Source organism: Coregonus lavaretus (genome assembly GCF_964263955.1).
Source record: "Coregonus lavaretus genome assembly, contig: HAP1_SCAFFOLD_425, whole genome shotgun sequence".
NCBI lineage: Eukaryota > Metazoa > Chordata > Actinopteri > Salmoniformes > Salmonidae > Coregonus > Coregonus lavaretus.
Genome location: NW_028166266.1, coordinates 36,691 through 54,902, shown reverse-complemented (window position 1 = coordinate 54,902; position 18,212 = coordinate 36,691). Strand labels below are relative to the sequence as shown.

The window sequence follows — 18,212 nt, the reverse complement described above, 5'->3', positions numbered from 1 at the left end:
TCCCAGAACAACAGCAAAGGACCTTGTGAAGATGCTGGAGGAAACAGGTACAAAAGTATCTATATCCACAGTAAAACAAGTCCTATATCAACATAACCTGAAAGGCCGCTCAGCAAGGAAGAAGCAACTGCTCCAAAACCACCATAAAAAAGCCAGACTACGGTTTGCCACTGCACATGGGGACAAAGATCGTACTTTTTGGAGAAATGTCCTCTGTTCTGATGAAACAAAAATAGAACTGTTTGGCCATAATGACCATTGTTATGTTTGGAGGAAAAAGGGGGTCGCTTGCAAGCCGAAGAACACCATCCCAACCGTGAAGCACGGGGGTGGCAGCATCATGCTGTGGGGTGCTTTGCTGCAGGAGGTACTGGTGCACTTCACAAAATAGATGGCATCATGAGGAAGGAAAATTATGTGGATATATTGAAGCAACATCCCAAGACATCAGTCAGGAAGTTAAAGCTTGGTCACAAATGGGTCTTCCAAATGGACAATGACCCCAAGCATACTTCCAAAGTTGTGGCAAAATGGCTTAAGGACAACAAAGTCTAGGTATTGGAGTGGCCATCACAAAGCCCTGACCTCAATCCTATAGAACATTTGTGGGCAGAACTGAAAAAGCGTGTGCGAGCAAGGAGGCCTACAAACCTGACTCAGTTACACCAGCTCTGTCAAGAAGAATGGGCCAAAATTCACCCAACTTATTGTGGGAAGCTTGTGGAAGGTTACCCGAAACGTTTGATCCAAGTTAAACAATTTAAAGGCAATGCTACCAAATACTTTTTGAGTGCATGTAAACTTCTGACCCACTAGGAATGTGATGAAAGAAATAAAAGCTGAAATAAATAATTCTCTCTACTATTTTTCTGACAATTCACATTCTTAAAATAAAGTGGTGATCCTAACTGACCTAAAACAGGGAATTTTTACTAGGATTAAATGTCAAGAATTGTGAAAAACTGAATTGAATTGTATTTGGCTAAGGTGTATGTAAACTTCCGGCTTCAACTGTATATATATATATATGTGGAGAGAGAGAGAGAGAGAGAGAGAGAGAGAGAGAGAGAGAGAGAGAGAGAGAGAGAGAGAGAGAGAGAGAGAGAGAGAGAGAGAGAGAGAGAGAGAGAGAGAGAGAGAGAGAGAGAGAGAGAGAGAGAGAGAGAGAGAGAGAGAGAGAGAGAGAGAGAGAGAGAGAGAGAGAGAGAGAGAGAGAGAAAGAGAGAGAGAGAGAGAGAAAGAGAGAGAGAGAGAGAGAGAGAGAGAGAGAGAGACACACACAATATTAATTAATCTTGTTTTCTAGCCCAGTTGTGGTTGTTTTTTGTGGTGTCTTCAACTTTCTCTGTGAAGTTAGATTTAATTCTTCCCCCATCTCTGAGTTGCTGTCACCTCACTAAGAGTAGGCAGATTTAACAGACACATGCATGCACACACATCACCCTGGCATGTTGTTTTAAACCAACTGGTTGTTCCCATCTTCAGGGAATCGAAACTTTCCATTTCTCTCTAACTTTCGTTTCTGTTCAGAGGTGGAGCTAATGTTCACTAGGAGACAGAATATTGAAGCGGGGAGGGACCTACCTGATTGTCCAATAGAAACTTTATTTTTTGGAAGATATTTTGCTACTATTTGCTACGGTGTCTTGACAACAGTAGAGGAAGACTGCTCTAGCAGACAGAAAACAGAAGACAGAGAGACACCTCGTCAAGTTATATTGAACTGAATTCTCCATCCTCCACCTGAACCATGTCTGGAAACAAGAAAGGTAAGACTAATGATCTTTGCAGGATGTAGCTTTAGTTATACAACCCTGTATTGTGACCTTAGTATCATTATATGTTCCCGATAAGAGCGTCTGCTAAATGACTAAAATGTAAACGTAAATGTAATTATTTGGTAACACTTTACAAGAGGTAACATTTGCATAGGGTATATAATTACTAACGGTTATTGAATCACTTATAAATGCATTATGAACCATTAATAAATATGTATATTGCGTTGGTCCAAATAGTGCGATAACTAGTCAGAGCTTGCCAAATAGTGAGCCACTATTTACCTCCAGTTAATAACCATTTACAATTGCACTTACAAATGCTTATAATATTGAACCCTTATTTATCATCATGCAAATGTATGTTCAATGGTTGCACAGTTGAACATTTCTATTTTCTCACTTTTGGGTTTTGGTTTTCATGATGTGTCTGGCCAACTGTATATCCCGGACATTATTCAGTCATATAATTCCTAACATATTACTGCCCTTTACCAGATTATATCAAGACACTTACCACTTCTCTGTGAAAGTTGTTTATTTATAATACATTTGCAAAAAGTTATAGAAACCTGTTTTCGCTTTGTCATTATGGGGTATTGTGTGTAGATTGATGAGGGCAACAAATAATTTAAGCAATTTTACAATAAGGCTGTAACGTGACAAAATGTGGAAAAGGGGAAGGGGTCTGAATACTTTCCGAAGGCACTGTAACAGTAGGGCCTTGGATAAACTATCACTGTAAATACTATATCACTGTCCGGCTTTGGATAAACTGAATCACTGGATAAACTGTACCACCGGATAAACGGTATCACAATCGGGGCCTTGGATAAACAATGGATACACTGTTTCACTGCATAAATGATATCACTGTCCTGGTCTTCTATAAACTGTATCACTGGATACATTTTATAACTGTCAGGGCCTTGGATAAACTGTATCACAATCGGGGCCATGGATAAACAGTAACACAAGATACACTGTTTCACTGGATAAAATGTATCACTGTCCTGGCCTTGGATAAACCGTATCACTGTCAGGTCTTGGCTAAACTTTATCACTGGATAAACTGTATCAATGATGCGGTCCTTGGCAGGTCGAGAAAGCATCAAAAGGACCTAAACAAAGACTAACCTTCTCCCCTCCAAACGTCCCGCAAGGAGCCCTGGAAACCTGTTCTCCCGTAGAACGGGGTGGTGAATATAGTTAGGGTTCCCCTGCCTTGTTGTATAGAGTAGCATCTAATGGGAAAACTGGAGCGCCGCATCTCAGAGCTGCTCGCGTAATGGCATTTGGAGGCAAAAAGTGGAGGCAGGGAGGTTCAGGTCTGTAATCATACAGATCTCCTCCCAAGCATCTGGATCTAGGGTGTAAAACGAAGGCAGGGTGAAAAACGAAGGCAGTAAAGTGGCAGTAAAGTGCTCTGTCTTCCTAGGGAGTGAGGTGCCAATGACGTTAGTAAAATGGGGCGAGGGGCTGAGGTGGTCAGCCAGAGACGGCTCCACCGTGGGAGAGTTGCCAATGGATTCCTTCATATTGTGCATGTCCAGGCTCGGGGTAGAATCGTTGTTACAAACCCCGTGGCTTTAAACGCCTAGGGTGGATGGACAAGAGACCCGTAACATAATTCATGCAAATTAGAATCATGCAAATTAGAATCGTGACATGGAACAGTGAGAACAAAAACTACACGACAACCATAAACTACCGTCAAACATAAAAGGTTTATTGCTGAACACACGGTAAAGGTTTGGGAGAAAGGGCTGAGCAGGACCCAAGAAATGAAACAATAGTGTAAAACACCCCTAAACTGATCTTGCCTGCCTCAAGAACCGCTAAGCTACTGCTAATCATACAAAAGTACAGTGGGTGGTCCGCTCAGGTCTAACTAGTGTTTTTAGACAGATTTCTTCCTACGGGTAATGTACGCCTGTCAGAGGAACCGATGTGGATGTGGTGGAGGAGTCAGGCGCAGGACACAGAGGTTTCGTCCAACAGTCTTTAATAGTCCAAAGTGCAAAAGAGTAAACACGACCTCGACCAAAAACAGAGGCGAGGGAATTACGCAACCAAGCGTAAACACTAAACACAAAACAAACAGAGCGCAAACACGTAGCTCCGAAAGACAGGCAGACAACAACACACAAACTAACCAATACAAAACAGGGAACTTATAAGACACGTAATCAGAACACAAACAGACACAGGTGTACAAGACAGACCAAAGTAATCACACCACGAAACATACAACGGTGGCAGCTAGTACTCCGGGGACGGCGAACGCCGAAGCCTGCCCGAACCAGGAGGAGGAGCAGTCTCGGCCGAAACCGTGACAGTACCCCCCCCTTGCCTCGGGGACGGCCAGGAGGATGCGGACCCGGGCGCGTGGGATGCCCACGGTGGAACTCAGTCAGGAGGGATGGATCGAGGATGTCCCTCCTAGGCACCCAGCACCGTTCCTCCGGACCGTACCCCTCCCACTCCACGAGATACTGGAGACCACTCATCCGGCGCCTCGAGTCCAAGATGGTCCGGACCCTGTACGCCGGGGCTCCCTCGATGTCCAAGGGGGGCGGAGGGGTCTCTCCTATCTCATCTTCTTGGAGTGGGCCAGCTACCACCGGCCTGAGAAGAGACACATGGAACGAGGGGTTAATATTTTTGTACTCAATAGGCAGTTGTAACCTGTAACACACCTCGTTCAATCTTCTCAGGACTTTGAAGGGCCCCACAAACCGCCGACCCAGCTTCCGGCAGGGCAGGCGGAGGGGCAGGTTTCGAGTCGAGAGCCAGACTTGATCTCCCGGTGCGTACACCGGTCCCTCACTGCGGTGGCGATCGGCGCACGCCTTTTGTTGACGGATGGCCCGCTGCAGATGGACATGGGCAGCGTCCCACGTCTCCTCCGAGCGCCGAATCCACTCCTCCACCGCAGGGGCCTCGATCTGGCTCTCGTGCCACGGTGCCAGGACCGGCTGATACCCTAAAACACACTGGAAAGGTGTTAAGTTGGTGGAGGAGTGGCGGAGAGAGTTCTGGGCCATCTCTGCCCAGGGGATATACCTAGACCACTCCTCCGGCCGGTCCCGGCAATAGGACCTCAGAAACCTACCCACATCCTGGTTGACTCGTTCAACCTGCCCATTGCTCTCCGGGTGGTACCCCGAGGTAAGGCTCACCGAGACCCCCAAGCGTTCCATGAACGCCCCCCAGACTCTGGAGGTGAACTGGGGACCTCGGTCAGACACAATATCCTCGGGGACCCCATAGTGCCGGAACACGTGGGTAAATAGGGCCTCGGCGGTTTGTAGGGCAGTAGGGAGACCCGGCATTGGGAGGAGACGACAGGCCTTGGAAAACCGATCCACAACGACCAAAATGGTGGTATTCCCCTGGGAAGGGGGTAGGTCGGTCACAAAATCCACCGAGAGGTGGGACCATGGTCGTTGTGGAACGGGCAGGGGATGTAACTTACCCCTGGGCAAATGTCTAGGCGCCTTACACTGGGCGCACACCGAGCAGGAGGAGACATAAACCCTCACATCCCTAGCTAACGTTGGCCACCAGTATTTCACGCAAAGGCAGTGCACTGTCCGGCCAATCCCTGGATGTCCAGAGGAGGGTGATGTATGAGCCCAATAAATAAGACGATCACGAACCTCGAGCGGAACGTACGTCCGCCCCACAGGACACTCGGGGGGAGTAGGGTCGGTACGCAGTGCCCGCTCGATTTCCGCATCGACCTCCCATACCACCGGAGCCACCAGACAGACTCCGGCAGTATGGAAGTAGGCTCAATGGACCTCTCCTCTGTGTCATACCGCCGGGACAGGGCGTCTGCCTTACCGTTCTGGGACCCTGGGATGTATGTGATCTTAAAAACAAACCGGGTCAGGAACATGTTCCACCTAGCCTGACGAGGGTTCAATCTCCTAGCTGCCCGGATGTACTCCAGGTTACGGTGATCAGTCAGAATGAGGAAAGGGTGTTGAGCCCCCTCAAGCCAATGCCTCCACATCTTTAGGGCCTGGACTACAGCTAACAGCTCCCTGTCCCCAACGTCATAATTGCGCTCCGCCGAGCTGAGCTTCTTGGAGTAGAACGCACAGGGGCGGAGCTTAGGTGGCGTGCCGGACCGTTGTGACAGGACTGCCCCAATACCGGTCTCGGACGCGTCTACCTCAACTTGGAATGGTAAAGAGGGATCCGGATGCGCCAGCACCGGGGCCGAGGTGAACAGGTTCTTCAGTTTGACAAATGCCCTGTCCGCCTCAGCTGACCACTGCAAACGAACCGGACCCCCCTTTAGTAGGGACGTAATGGGAGCTGCAACCTGTCCAAAGCCCCGGATAAACCTCCGGTAGTAATTAGCAAAACCCAAGAACTGCTGCACCTCTTTTACAGTGGTTGGAGTTTGCCAATTACGCACAGCCGACACACGGTCTACCTCTATCTCCACACCAGACGCGGACAACCGATAACCCAAAAAGGAGACGGACTCCTGGAAGAACAGGCATTTCTCTGCCTTGACATACAGGTCATGCTCCAACAGTCTTCTCAACACTCGGCGCACCAGGGCTACATGCTCGGCTCATGTAGAAGAGTACACTAGGATGTCGTCGATGTACACTACCACACCCTGCCCATGCATGTCCCGGAAAATCTCGTCAACAAAGGATTGGAAGACTGAAGGAGCATTCATTAGCCCGTATGGCATGACGAGATACTCGTAATGACCCGAGGTGGTGCTAAATGCCGTTTTCCATTCATCCCCCTCCCTAATGCGCACCAGATTGTACGCGCTCCTGAGATCCAACTTTGTGAAGGACCGCGCTCCGCGTAATGACTCCGTCATAGTCGCAATCAGTGGAAGAGGGTAACTATACTTAACCGTGATCTGATTGAGACTACGGTAATCAATACACGGGCGCAAACCCCCGTCCTTCTTCTTCACAAAGAAGAAACTCGAGGAAACCGGGGAAGTGGAGGACCGTATGTATCCCTGTGCCAAGGACTCGGCTATGTAAGTCTCCATAGCCGCTGTCTCCTCTTGAGACAAGGGATACACACGGCTCCGTGGAAGAGCCGCTCCTGTTTGGAGATTTATCGCACAGTCCCCCTGTCTATGAGGTGGTAGCCGTGTTGCCCTCGCTTTGCTGAACACAAGTGCTAAGTCCTCATACTCAGGGGGAATGCGCATTGCGGGCACTTGGTTCGGACTCTCTACCGAGGTCGCCCCTAAGGAAACACCTAGACATCTCCCTACACACTGGGCAGACCACTCCATAAGAGCCCTCTGTTGCCACGCAATGGTAGGATCATGTCGCTTAACCAAGGAAGCCCCAGCACCACGGAGTACACAGGAGAGTCAATCAGATAAAACTGAATGATCTCCTCATGACCCCCCTGCGTCGTCATCTTAAGTGGTGCTGTGACTTCTCTGATCAGCCCCGACCCCAACGGCCGGCTGTCTAAGGCGTGGACAGGAAAGGGGGCTTCTACCGGCCGAAGGGGAATTCCTAATCTATAACAAAATGCCCGATCAATAAAATTCCCAGCTGCGCCTGAATCTACTAGCGCCTTATGCTGGGAATGAGGTGCCACCTGTGGAAAGCTCACAGGAATACTCATGTGACCAACAGAGAGCTCTGGGTAAGTGGGGCGCCTACTCACCTGAAATGACTCCTCAGTGCGTGACCTGTTGTCCCCTCTCCCAGGAGACCCTCCCCAGCACCTGGCCGCGGTGTGTCCTCCACGGCCACAGTTGGTGCAGGGGTTGGCCCCCCTCGGGTTCTCTCTCCTCCTCTCTCTAGCGCCAGCACCCCCGAGCTCCATGGGAATCGGCTCGGAGGTGCTGGAGGGTGGAATGGACGACCCCCACTCGGGACGTCCGCGGGTAGCCAGCAGGGTGTCTAGACGGATGGAAATGTCCACCAACTGGTCGAACGACAGGTTGGTGTCCCTGCAGGCCAGCTCACGACGAACGTCCTCTCGTAGGCTACACCGGTAGTGGTCGATGAGGGCCCTCTCATTCCACCCCGCATCCGCCGCTAGCGTCCGGAACTCCAGTGCGAACTCCTGTGCGCTCCTCTTCCCCTGTCGGAGGTGGAACAGACGCTCCCCCGCCGCTTTCCCCTCAGGTGGATGATCGAAGACTGCCCTGAAGCGGCGGGAGAACTCCGCGTAGGTGATGGTGGCGGCGTCTATTCCCCTCCATTCGGCGTTGGCCCACTCCAATGCCTTGCCGGATAGACAGGAGATGAGGGCGGAGACGCTCTCGTATCCCGAGGGCGCTGGGTGTATAGTAGCCAGGTAGAGTTCCACCTGCAGGAGGAACCCCTGACACCCGGCTGCAGAACCGTTAAATGCCCTCGGGAGCGAGAGCCGGATGCCACTGGGTTCCGGTGCTGAGAGAGGAGGACTGGCCGTTGGTGATGGGATGGTGTAAGAAGGCGTGGGCACCTCTCCAGTCACCAACCGGCGCAGAGTGTTGGACACCTCGTCCATGGCGGCCCCAAGTTGCCGGATCATAGTGTCCTGATAGCTGATCCGTTCTTCCAGCGACTTGGGTGCCACCACTGCTCCTGCTGACTCCATAGTGGTGTGTTGTTCTGTCAGAGGAACCGATGTGGATGTGGTGGAGGAGTCAGGCGCAGGACACAGAGGTTTCGTCCAACAGTCTTTAATAGTCCAAAGTGCAAAAGAGTAAACACGACCTCGACCAAAAACACACTACAAGTGCCCAACGCATAAGGCGTTGGTTCTGGTTGTACATCCGGTGGAGAAAAACTAAGGGGTTATGGTCAGTATACACTATCACTGGTAATGCACTGGAACCAACATAAACTTCAAAGTACTGAAGAGCTAACAACAAAGCTAGAGCTTCTTGTTCAATGGTGGAATAGTTTGTCTGACATTTGTTAAATTTCCGTGAAAAATAACAGACAGGATGGTCCACTCCACTCTGGTCCTGCTGCAGTAGAACAGCACCAGCACCTCTGGCACTTGCATCTACCTCCAGTTTAAACGGTCGTTCAAAATCTGGCGCAGCAAGAACAGGAGTACTACATAAGAGTGCTTTAGCAGTGTTGAAAGCAGTACGACAATCTTCAGACCATACACATTTTCTCGCCGGACTGAGCAAATCCGTTAATGGAGCAACTACCGCAGAGAATTTTTTACAGAAACTACGGTAGTAGCCAACCATCCCTAAAAAGCGGCGTAGCTCTCTTCTGGTGGTAGGTGCGGGAAATGCATTTATAGCTGAGACCTTGGCATCTACAGGGCGCACCTGACCATGGCCGACCTGTTTACCGAGATAAGTAACAGTGGCCTTCCCAAACTCGCACTTTGCTAAGTTCAGGGTTAGAGAAGCGGCTGCTAGACTTTCACACACTACCCTTAGAGTTGTAATATGATCAGACCACTCAGTCGAATAAATTACCAGATCATCAAGGTAAGCACTACAATTAGGAACTCCAGCCAATACTGTGTTAACCAGGCATTGGAAAGTGGCTGGTGCGTTCCGTATCCCAAATGCCATGACAGCATATTGTAGGAAGTGATCTGGGGTCACAAAGGCAGCGATGTCGGAGGCACGTGAGGTTAACGGCACCTGCCAGTAACCTTTTAGAAGATCTAGTTTGGTTACATAAGTAGCAGCACCAACAGTATCAATACAGTCATCTAGTCTGGGTAACGGGAACGAGTCGGGCACTGTGACAGCATTGACCTTCCGATAGTCCGTACATAACCTGGATGTCCCATCAGGTTTAGGAACCAGAATGCACGGAGAACTCCAAGGACTTGAACTTGGCATAGCCAGGTTATTCTCCAGCAAATAACCGACCTCATCCCTCATTATCTTTCTTTTAGAGACGTTGATAAGCATGTTGCTTGATAGGTGCAGCGTTTCCAACATTAATGTCATGTTCTAACACATTTGTGCATGTAGGAACATCATTAAAAAGACATGGAAAGCTGTGTAATAGTCTCACAATATCATCTGACTGTCCGTCCGTTAAATGAATCAGGCTTGATGGGAGAGACAGTAGCATCTCTGAATTGGGCAATCTTGAATTGGGCAATCCAAACCATCTCCGTCCACATCATTAACATGACTTCCCACTACAGCCGCAGCAACAATAGAGACAGCCGTCTCGGCCAGTTTCTCTGGACTGTCTATCTGAGTGACGGGTCTGGTGTGGTATGTCTTCAACATGTTAACGTGGCACACACGAGATTGGCGTTTTCTATCAGGAGTCTGTATCACGTAGTCAGTTTCACTTAGTTTCTTTTCAATGACATAAGGACCAGAGAAACGTGCTGACAATGACGCTCCTGGCACCGGCAACAATACAAGAACTTGGTCACCTGGCTGCAGTGAACGAGAAACAGCCTGGTTGTCATAGTGCCGTTTCATCCGTCTCTGTGAGGAAGACAGCGCTTCCTTTGCTAGAGCACAGGCACCATGTAGGCGCTCACGAAAGTGACTAACGTAGTCCAACACATTTTCTTTCACACACAACTCTTGTGATAAAAACTGATCCTTAAGGACTTTCATAGGTCCTCTCATGGTGTGTCCAAACACCAGTTCAGCTGGGCTGAACCCTAAGGATTCCTGTACTGTCTCACGGACAGCAAACAAAACTAGAGGAACTCCCTCATCCCAATCCTTCTCAGATTCCAAGCAATATTTACGGAGCATAGACTTCAGTGTCTGATGCCAACGTTCAAGCGCACCCTGAGACTCTGGGTGATATGCGCTTGACACACGGTGTGACAATAAAGTATGCCAGGTTTTTCTTCTTTAGCTCCTCCTCTGAGACAACACTAGAAAAACATTTAGCCAGGCTAATGTCAACCTTCTGGGTAGCGATCAGCTGCTCACGAGTGACTGGTAACTGTATTGCCTCAGCAACAAGTTCCACATCCTTCTTCCTTTCTCTGGGCTGTTGGTCAGACTGCACCAGCTTACCAGAGGTAGCACCCAAACTATCCTCTGGGTCACACTCTCTGAATAGAATCGTGTTCGACAAATATATCACGTCACCCACTTGTCGTGCTTGAGCACATGTGACAGCACAAGCGGGGAACACATCTGGATAACCCTAGTGCCCCCCCCCTCCATGTCCCCAGGTGTTGTAGTGCCCCTCCCTCCATGTCTCCAGGTGTTGTAGTGCCCCTTCCTCCATGTCCCCAGGTGTTGTAGTGCTCCTCCCTCCATGTCCCCAGGTGTTGTAGTGCCCCCCCTCCATGTCCCCAGGTGTTGTAGTGCTCCTTCCTCCATGTCTCCAGGTGTTGTAGTGCCCCCCCTCCATGTCTCCAGGTGTTGTAGTGCCCCTCCCTCCATGTCTCCAGGTGTTGTAGTGCCCCTCCCTCCATTCCCCAGGTGTTGTAGTGCCCCTCCCTCCATGTTCCCAGGTGTTGTAGTGCTCCTTCCTCCATGTCTCCAGGTGTTGTAGTGCTCCTTCCTCCATGTATCCAGGTGTTGTAGTGCCCCTCCCTCCATGTCTCCAGGTGTTGTAGTGCCCCTCCCTCCATGTCTCCAGGTGTTGTAGTCCTCCTCCCTCCATGTCCCCAGGTGTTGTAGTGCCCCTCCCTCCATGTCTCCAGGTGTTGTAGTGCCCCTCCCTCCATGTCTCCAGGTGTTGTAGTGCTCCTTCCTCCTTGTACCCAGGTGTTGTAGTGCTCCTTCTTCCATGTCCCCAGGTGTTGTAGTGCCCCTCCCTCCATGTCCCCAGGTGTTGTAGTGCCCCTCCCTCCATGTCCCCAGGTGTTGTAGTGCCCTCCCTCCATGTCCCCAGGTGTTGTAGTGCTCCTTCCTCCGTGTCCCCAGGTGTTGTAGTGCTCCTCCCTCCATGTCCCCAGGTGTTGTAGTGCCCCCCCCCCCCCCTCCATGTCCCCAGGTTTTGTAGTGCTTCTTCTTCCATGTCCCCAGGTGTTGTAGTGCCCCTCCCTCCATGTCTCCAGGTGTTGTAGTGCCCCCCCTCCATGTCTCCAGGTGTTGTAGTGCCCCTTCCTCCATGTCCCCAGGTGTTGTAGTGCTCCTTCCTCCATGTCTCCAGGTGTTGTAGTGCTCCTTCTTCCATGTCTCCAGGTGTTGTAGTGCTCCTTCCTCCATGTCCCCAGGTGTTGTAGTGCTCCCTCTTCCCAGATCTGTTTGTGCTGTATTGTCACCTCAAGGAGTATAACTCTGTTGGGATTAGGGTAGTTCCTAATCTCGGTTAACCCAGAATTGAAATATTTACGTAGTCTGTCCATAAGAGAGTAGGGTAGTTCCTGGTTCCTGGTTCCTGGTTCCCCTCCCAGAGAAATGTTATCTGAGGTTTCACCTCAACTGACCCAGTGATAAGACCCAGTCATAAATACACACTCATCATCGTGTTGTTCCTCCAGGATACTCCACCACCTCTCAGAAGCACCGGAACTTTGTCTCTGAGCCGATGGGGAACCGGTCTGTGAGAGACGTACCCGGGATCGGACCTGTACAGGGCCGCAGGCTAGAGGATAAGGGCGTTACCAGGTAGGTTCACTACGTAGGAATAGTGTGCCAAATCAGAACCAACCATAGTTTCTGAAATGTCTGGGAACTTTGGTCAATTTATGTGAGTAAATCCACCAATCACTGATGGGCTGCCCCAAGCTGGTGAGAGTAGACAACAACACATCCGCCATGCTGACCCTCAACACGAGGGCCCCTCAGGGGTGCGTGCTTAGTCCCTTCCTGTACTCACTGTTCACCCACGACTAAAACACCTTCATTAAGTTTTCTGAAAACATGACGGTGGTAGGCCTAATCACCAACGATGATGAGACAACCTATAAGGAGGAGGTCAGAGACCTGGCAGTGTGGTGCCAGGACAACAACCTCTCCCTCAACGTGATCAAGACAAAGGAGCTGATCATGGACTACAGGAAAAGGAGGGCCGAGCACGCCCCCATTAACACCGACGGGGCTGTAGTGGAGCAGGTCGAGAGCTTCAAGTTCCTCGGTGTCCAGATCACTAAGGATCTATCATGGTCCAAACACACCAAGACAGTTGTGAAGAGGGCACGACAAAGCCTATTCCCCCTCAGGAGGCTGAAAAGATTTGGTATGGGTCCTCACATCCTCAAAAAGTTCTACATCTGCACCATTGAGAGCATCTTCACTGGCTGGATCACTGCTTGGTATGGCAACTGCTTAGCATCTGACCACAAGGCGCTACAGAGGGTATTGTGTACGGCCCAGTACATCCCTGGGGCCAAGCTTCCTGCCATCCAGGATCTCTTTACCAAGCAATGTCAGAGGAAGGCCCTAAAAATGGTCAAAGACTCCAGCCACCCTAGTCATAGACTGTTCTGTCTGCTACCGCACGGCAAGCGGTACCGATGCACCAAGTCTGGAACCAACAGGACCCTGAACAGCTTCTACCCCCAAGCCATAAGTCTGCAAAATAGTTAGTTAAATAGTTAACCAAATAGCTACCCGGAATATCTGCATTGACCCCTTTTGCACTAACTTTTTTGACTCATCACATACACTGCTGCTACTGTTTATTATCTATCCTGTTGCCTAGTCACTTTACCCCTACCTACAGTATACTGCTGCTACTGTCTATTATCTATCCTGTTGTCTAGTCACTTTACCCCTACCTACAGTATACTGCTGCTACTGTCTATTATCTATCCTGTTGTCTAGTCACTTTACCCCTACCTACAGTATACTGCTGCTACTGTCTATTATCTATCCTGTTGTCTAGTCACTTTACCCCTACCTACAGTATACTGCTGCTACTGTCTATTATCTATCCTGTTGCCTAGTCACTTTACCCCTACCTACAGTATACTTCTGCTACTGTCTATTATCTATCCTGTTGTCTAGTCACTTTACCCCTACCTACAGTATACTGCTGCTACTGTCTATTATCTATCCTGTTGTCTAGTCCCTTTACCCCTACCTACAGTATACTGCTGCTACTGTCTATTATCTATCCTGTTGTCTAGTCACTTTACCCCTACCTACAGTATACTGCTGCTACTGTCTATTATCTATCCTGTTGTCTAGTCACTTTACCCCTACCTACAGTATACTGCTGCTACTGTCTATTATCTATCCTGTTGCCTAGTCACTTTACCCCTACCTACAGTATACTGCTGCTACTGTCTATTATCTATCCTGTTGTCTAGTCACTTTACCCCTACCTACAGTATACTGCTGCTACTGTCTATTATCTATCCTGTTGTCTAGTCCCTTTACCCCTACCTACAGTATACTGCTGCTACTGTCTATTATCTATCCTGTTGTCTAGTCCCTTTACCCCTACCTACAGTATACTGCTGCTACTGTCTATTATCTATCCTGTTGTCTAGTCACTTTACCCCTACCTACAGTATACTGCTGCTACTGTCTATTATCTATCCTGTTGTCTAGTCACTTTACCCCTACCTACAGTATACTGCTGCTACTGTCTATTATCTATCCTGTTGCCTAGTCACTTTACCCCTACCTACAGTATACTGCTGCTACTGTCTATTATCTATCCTGTTGTCTAGTCACTTTACCCCTACCTACAGTATACTGCTGCTACTGTCTATTATCTATCCTGTTGTCTAGTCACTTTACCCCTACCTACAGTATACTGCTGCTACTGTCTATTATCTATCCTGTTGTCTAGTCCCTTTACCCCTACCTACAGTATACTGCTGCTACTGTCTATTATCTATCCTGTTGTCTAGTCACTTTACCCCTACCTACAGTATACTGCTGCTACTGTCTATTATCTATCCTGTTGTCTAGTCACTTTACCCCTACCTACAGTATACTGCTGCTACTGTCTATTATCTATCCTGTTGTCTAGTCACTTTACCCCTACCTACAGTATACTGCTGCTACTGTCTATTATCTATCCTGTTGCCTAGTCACTTTACCCCTACCTACAGTATACTTCTGCTACTGTCTATTATCTATCCTGTTGTCTAGTCACTTTACCCCTACCTACAGTATACTGCTGCTACTGTCTATTATCTATCCTGTTGTCTAGTCCCTTTACCCCTACCTACAGTATACTGCTGCTACTGTCTATTATCTATCCTGTTGTCTAGTCACTTTACCCCTACCTACAGTATACTGCTGCTACTGTCTATTATCTATCCTGTTGTCTAGTCACTTTACCCCTACCTACAGTATACTGCTGCTACTGTCTATTATCTATCCTGTTGCCTAGTCACTTTACCCCTACCTACAGTATACTGCTGCTACTGTCTATTATCTATCCTGTTGTCTAGTCACTTTACCCCTACCTACAGTATACTGCTGCTACTGTCTATTATCTATCCTGTTGTCTAGTCCCTTTACCCCTACCTACAGTATACTGCTGCTACTGTCTATTATCTATCCTGTTGTCTAGTCCCTTTACCCCTACCTACAGTATACTGCTGCTACTGTCTATTATCTATCCTGTTGTCTAGTCACTTTACCCCTACCTACAGTATACTGCTGCTACTGTCTATTATCTATCCTGTTGTCTAGTCACTTTACCCCTACCTACAGTATACTGCTGCTACTGTCTATTATCTATCCTGTTGCCTAGTCACTTTACCCCTACCTACAGTATACTGCTGCTACTGTCTATTATCTATCCTGTTGTCTAGTCACTTTACCCCTACCTACAGTATACTGCTGCTACTGTCTATTATCTATCCTGTTGTCTAGTCACTTTACCCCTACCTACAGTATACTGCTGCTACTGTCTATTATCTATCCTGTTGTCTAGTCCCTTTACCCCTACCTACAGTATACTGCTGCTACTGTCTATTATCTATCCTGTTGCCTAGTCACTTTACCCCTACCTACAGTATACTGCTGCTACTGTCTATTATCTATCCTGTTGTCTAGTCACTTTACCCCTACCTACAGTATACTGCTGCTACTGTCTATTATCTATCCTGTTGTCTAGTCACTTTACCCCTACCTACAGTATACTGCTGCTACTGTCTATTATCTATCCTGTTGTCTAGTCACTTTACCCCTACCTACAGTATACTGCTGCTACTGTCTATTATCTATCCTGTTGTCTAGTCACTTTACCCCTACCTACAGTATACTGCTGCTACTGTCTATTATCTATCCTGTTGTCTAGTCACTTTACCCCTACCTACAGTATACTGCTGCTACTGTCTATTATCTATCCTGTTGCCTAGTCACTTTACCCCTACCTACAGTATACTGCTTCTACTGTCTATTATCTATCCTGTTGTCTAGTCACTTTACCCCTACCTACAGTATACTGCTGCTACTGTCTATTATCTATCCTGTTGTCTAGTCCCTTTACCCCTACCTACAGTATACTGCTGCTACTGTCTATTATCTATCCTGTTGCCTAGTCACTTTACCCCTACCTACAGTATACTGCTGCTACTGTCTATTATCTATCCTGTTGTCTAGTCACTTTACCCCTACCTACAGTATACTGCTGCTACTGTCTATTATCTATCCTGTTGCCTAGTCCCTTTACCCCTACCTACAGTATACTGCTGCTACTGTCTATTATCTATCCTGTTGTCTAGTCACTTTATCCCTGCCAATATGTACATATCTACCTCAAATACCTCGTACCCCTGCACATGGACTCAGTAGTGGTACCCCGTGTATATAACCAAGTTATCATTGACTCAGTACTGGTACCCCGTGTATATAGCCAAGTTATCGTTACTCATTGTGTATTTATTATTACGTGTTTTACTTTTCTATTATTTCTCTATTTTCTTTCTCTCTGCATCGTTGGGAAGGGCCCGTAAGCATTTCACTGTTAGTCTACACCTGTTGTTTACGAAGTATGTGACGAATACAAGTTGTTTTGATCAACCAGAAGTTAAAACTGTTGAAAATAAGTTTAAGTATTTCCCAAAAATATACCTATACAAGAGCTATACATAGTTTCAGAAAACTTTACCAGAACTTAACAGTAAATTACCCCATTTTGTCTCTCCAAAGGGCTGACCAGATGTTGGGCCAGTACCTGGTGAGTGGTCGAGACCAAGGCCAGTTCCAGGGCTATCTGAAAAATACCACAGGGGCCAACGCCAAGCAACAAAGTGACGCCTACAATGGAATGAGAGAGTGGACCAACAACAATATGTAGAGGAGAGCAGACATTCACTCACTGTCTCTGCTCCTTTCTGCTTTTCTACTCCTTACTAGGACTCTTCAGACCTTCCTAGGTCAACTTTCAACTAACTATTAATAAGTAATTATTGATAAGTGGGGCGGCAGGTAGCTTAGTGGATAAGAGCGTTGTGCCAGTAATCGAAAGGTCGCTGGTTCTAATCCCCGAGCCGACTAGGTGAAAAATCTGCTGATGTGCCCTTGAGCAAGGCACTTAACCCTAATTGCTCATGTAAGTCGCTCTGGATAAGAGCGTCTGCTAAATGACGTTAATTAGTTATAAGTATTGATAAGTAATCTTGAGTAATCATAAAGTTGATAGTTATCTATAAGACACTGTACTTCCTTCTGTTCTTCTTGTCACATCCTTCAACTAAGACCCTGGGCCCTGTCCCCAGGTTAAAGTGATAGACTAAGGCCCTGGGCCCTGTCCCCAGGTTAAAGTGATAGACTAAGGCCCTGGGCCCTGTCCCCAGGTTAAAGTGATAGACTAAGACCCTGGGCCCTGTCCCCAGGTTAAAGTGATAGACTAAGACCCTGGGCCCTGTCCCCAGGTTAAAGTGATAGACTAAGACCCTGGGCCCTGTCCCCAGGTTAAAGTGATAGACTAAGACCCTGGGCCCTGTCCCCAGGTTAAAGTGATAGACTAAGGCCCTGGGCCCTGTCCCCAGGTTAAAGTGATATACTAAGACCCTGGGCCCTGTCCCCAGGTTAAAGTGATAGCTTTGGGTGCATTCTGTTTTGGAATAAATCTGGAATTAACTTCTTGTTGTTGTCCTGCTGTATTCTTGATGGCTGCAAAAGTCTTAAGAGTCAACACATTGTTACAGATGTCCTGGTGCTGTAACCGGGACTTCTCTTAATACTAAAATCATAAAAGCCCAATGAAGACGTTTATTTTTGTTATATCAATATCACATAATTTCTGGTTAACAATTAAATACCTTACTGTGATTTTCAATTAAAAAAGAAGAAAAACAAATGACATTTCTCAAGCAAGAATTTAGCTAGGACTGTCTGAGAGTGGTCTGAGAGAGGGGCCTAATCGGAGGGGCCTAATCGGAGGGGCCTAATCGGAGGGGCCTAATCGGAGGAGCCTAATCGGAGGAGCCTAATCGGAGGGGCCTAATCGGAGGGGCCTAATCGGAGGGGCCTAATCGGAGGGGCCTAATCGGAGGAGCCTAATCGGAGGGGCCTAATCGGAGGGGCCTAATCGGAGGAGCCTAATCGGAGGAGCCTAATCGGAGGGGCCTAATCGGAGGGGCCTAATCGGAGGAGCCTAA

General features: G+C 48.1%; 1 protein-coding gene across 1 annotated transcript; it reads left to right on the top strand.

Moving 5' to 3' along the window:
* The first annotated feature begins 1,632 nt into the window (after positions 1–1,632).
* LOC311114921 (barrier-to-autointegration factor-like) lies at positions 1,633–17,696 on the top strand. Its single transcript, XM_084190138.1, has 3 exons — positions 1,633–1,769; positions 12,180–12,306; positions 16,759–17,696. The coding sequence occupies exons 1-3, from the start codon at positions 1,751–1,753 to the stop codon at positions 16,904–16,906; spliced, it is 294 nt and encodes a 97-aa protein (XP_084046264.1). The 5' UTR covers positions 1,633–1,750; the 3' UTR covers positions 16,907–17,696.
* The last annotated feature ends 516 nt before the right edge of the window (positions 17,697–18,212 follow it).

Bases quoted from the DNA above. Each gene is read 5' to 3' on its own strand.
- LOC311114921 (XM_084190138.1), top strand. The intron at 12,307-16,758 runs GTAGGTTCACTA...GTCTCTCCAAAG, and splicing joins GAGGATAAGGGCGTTACCAG to GGCTGACCAGATGTTGGGCC.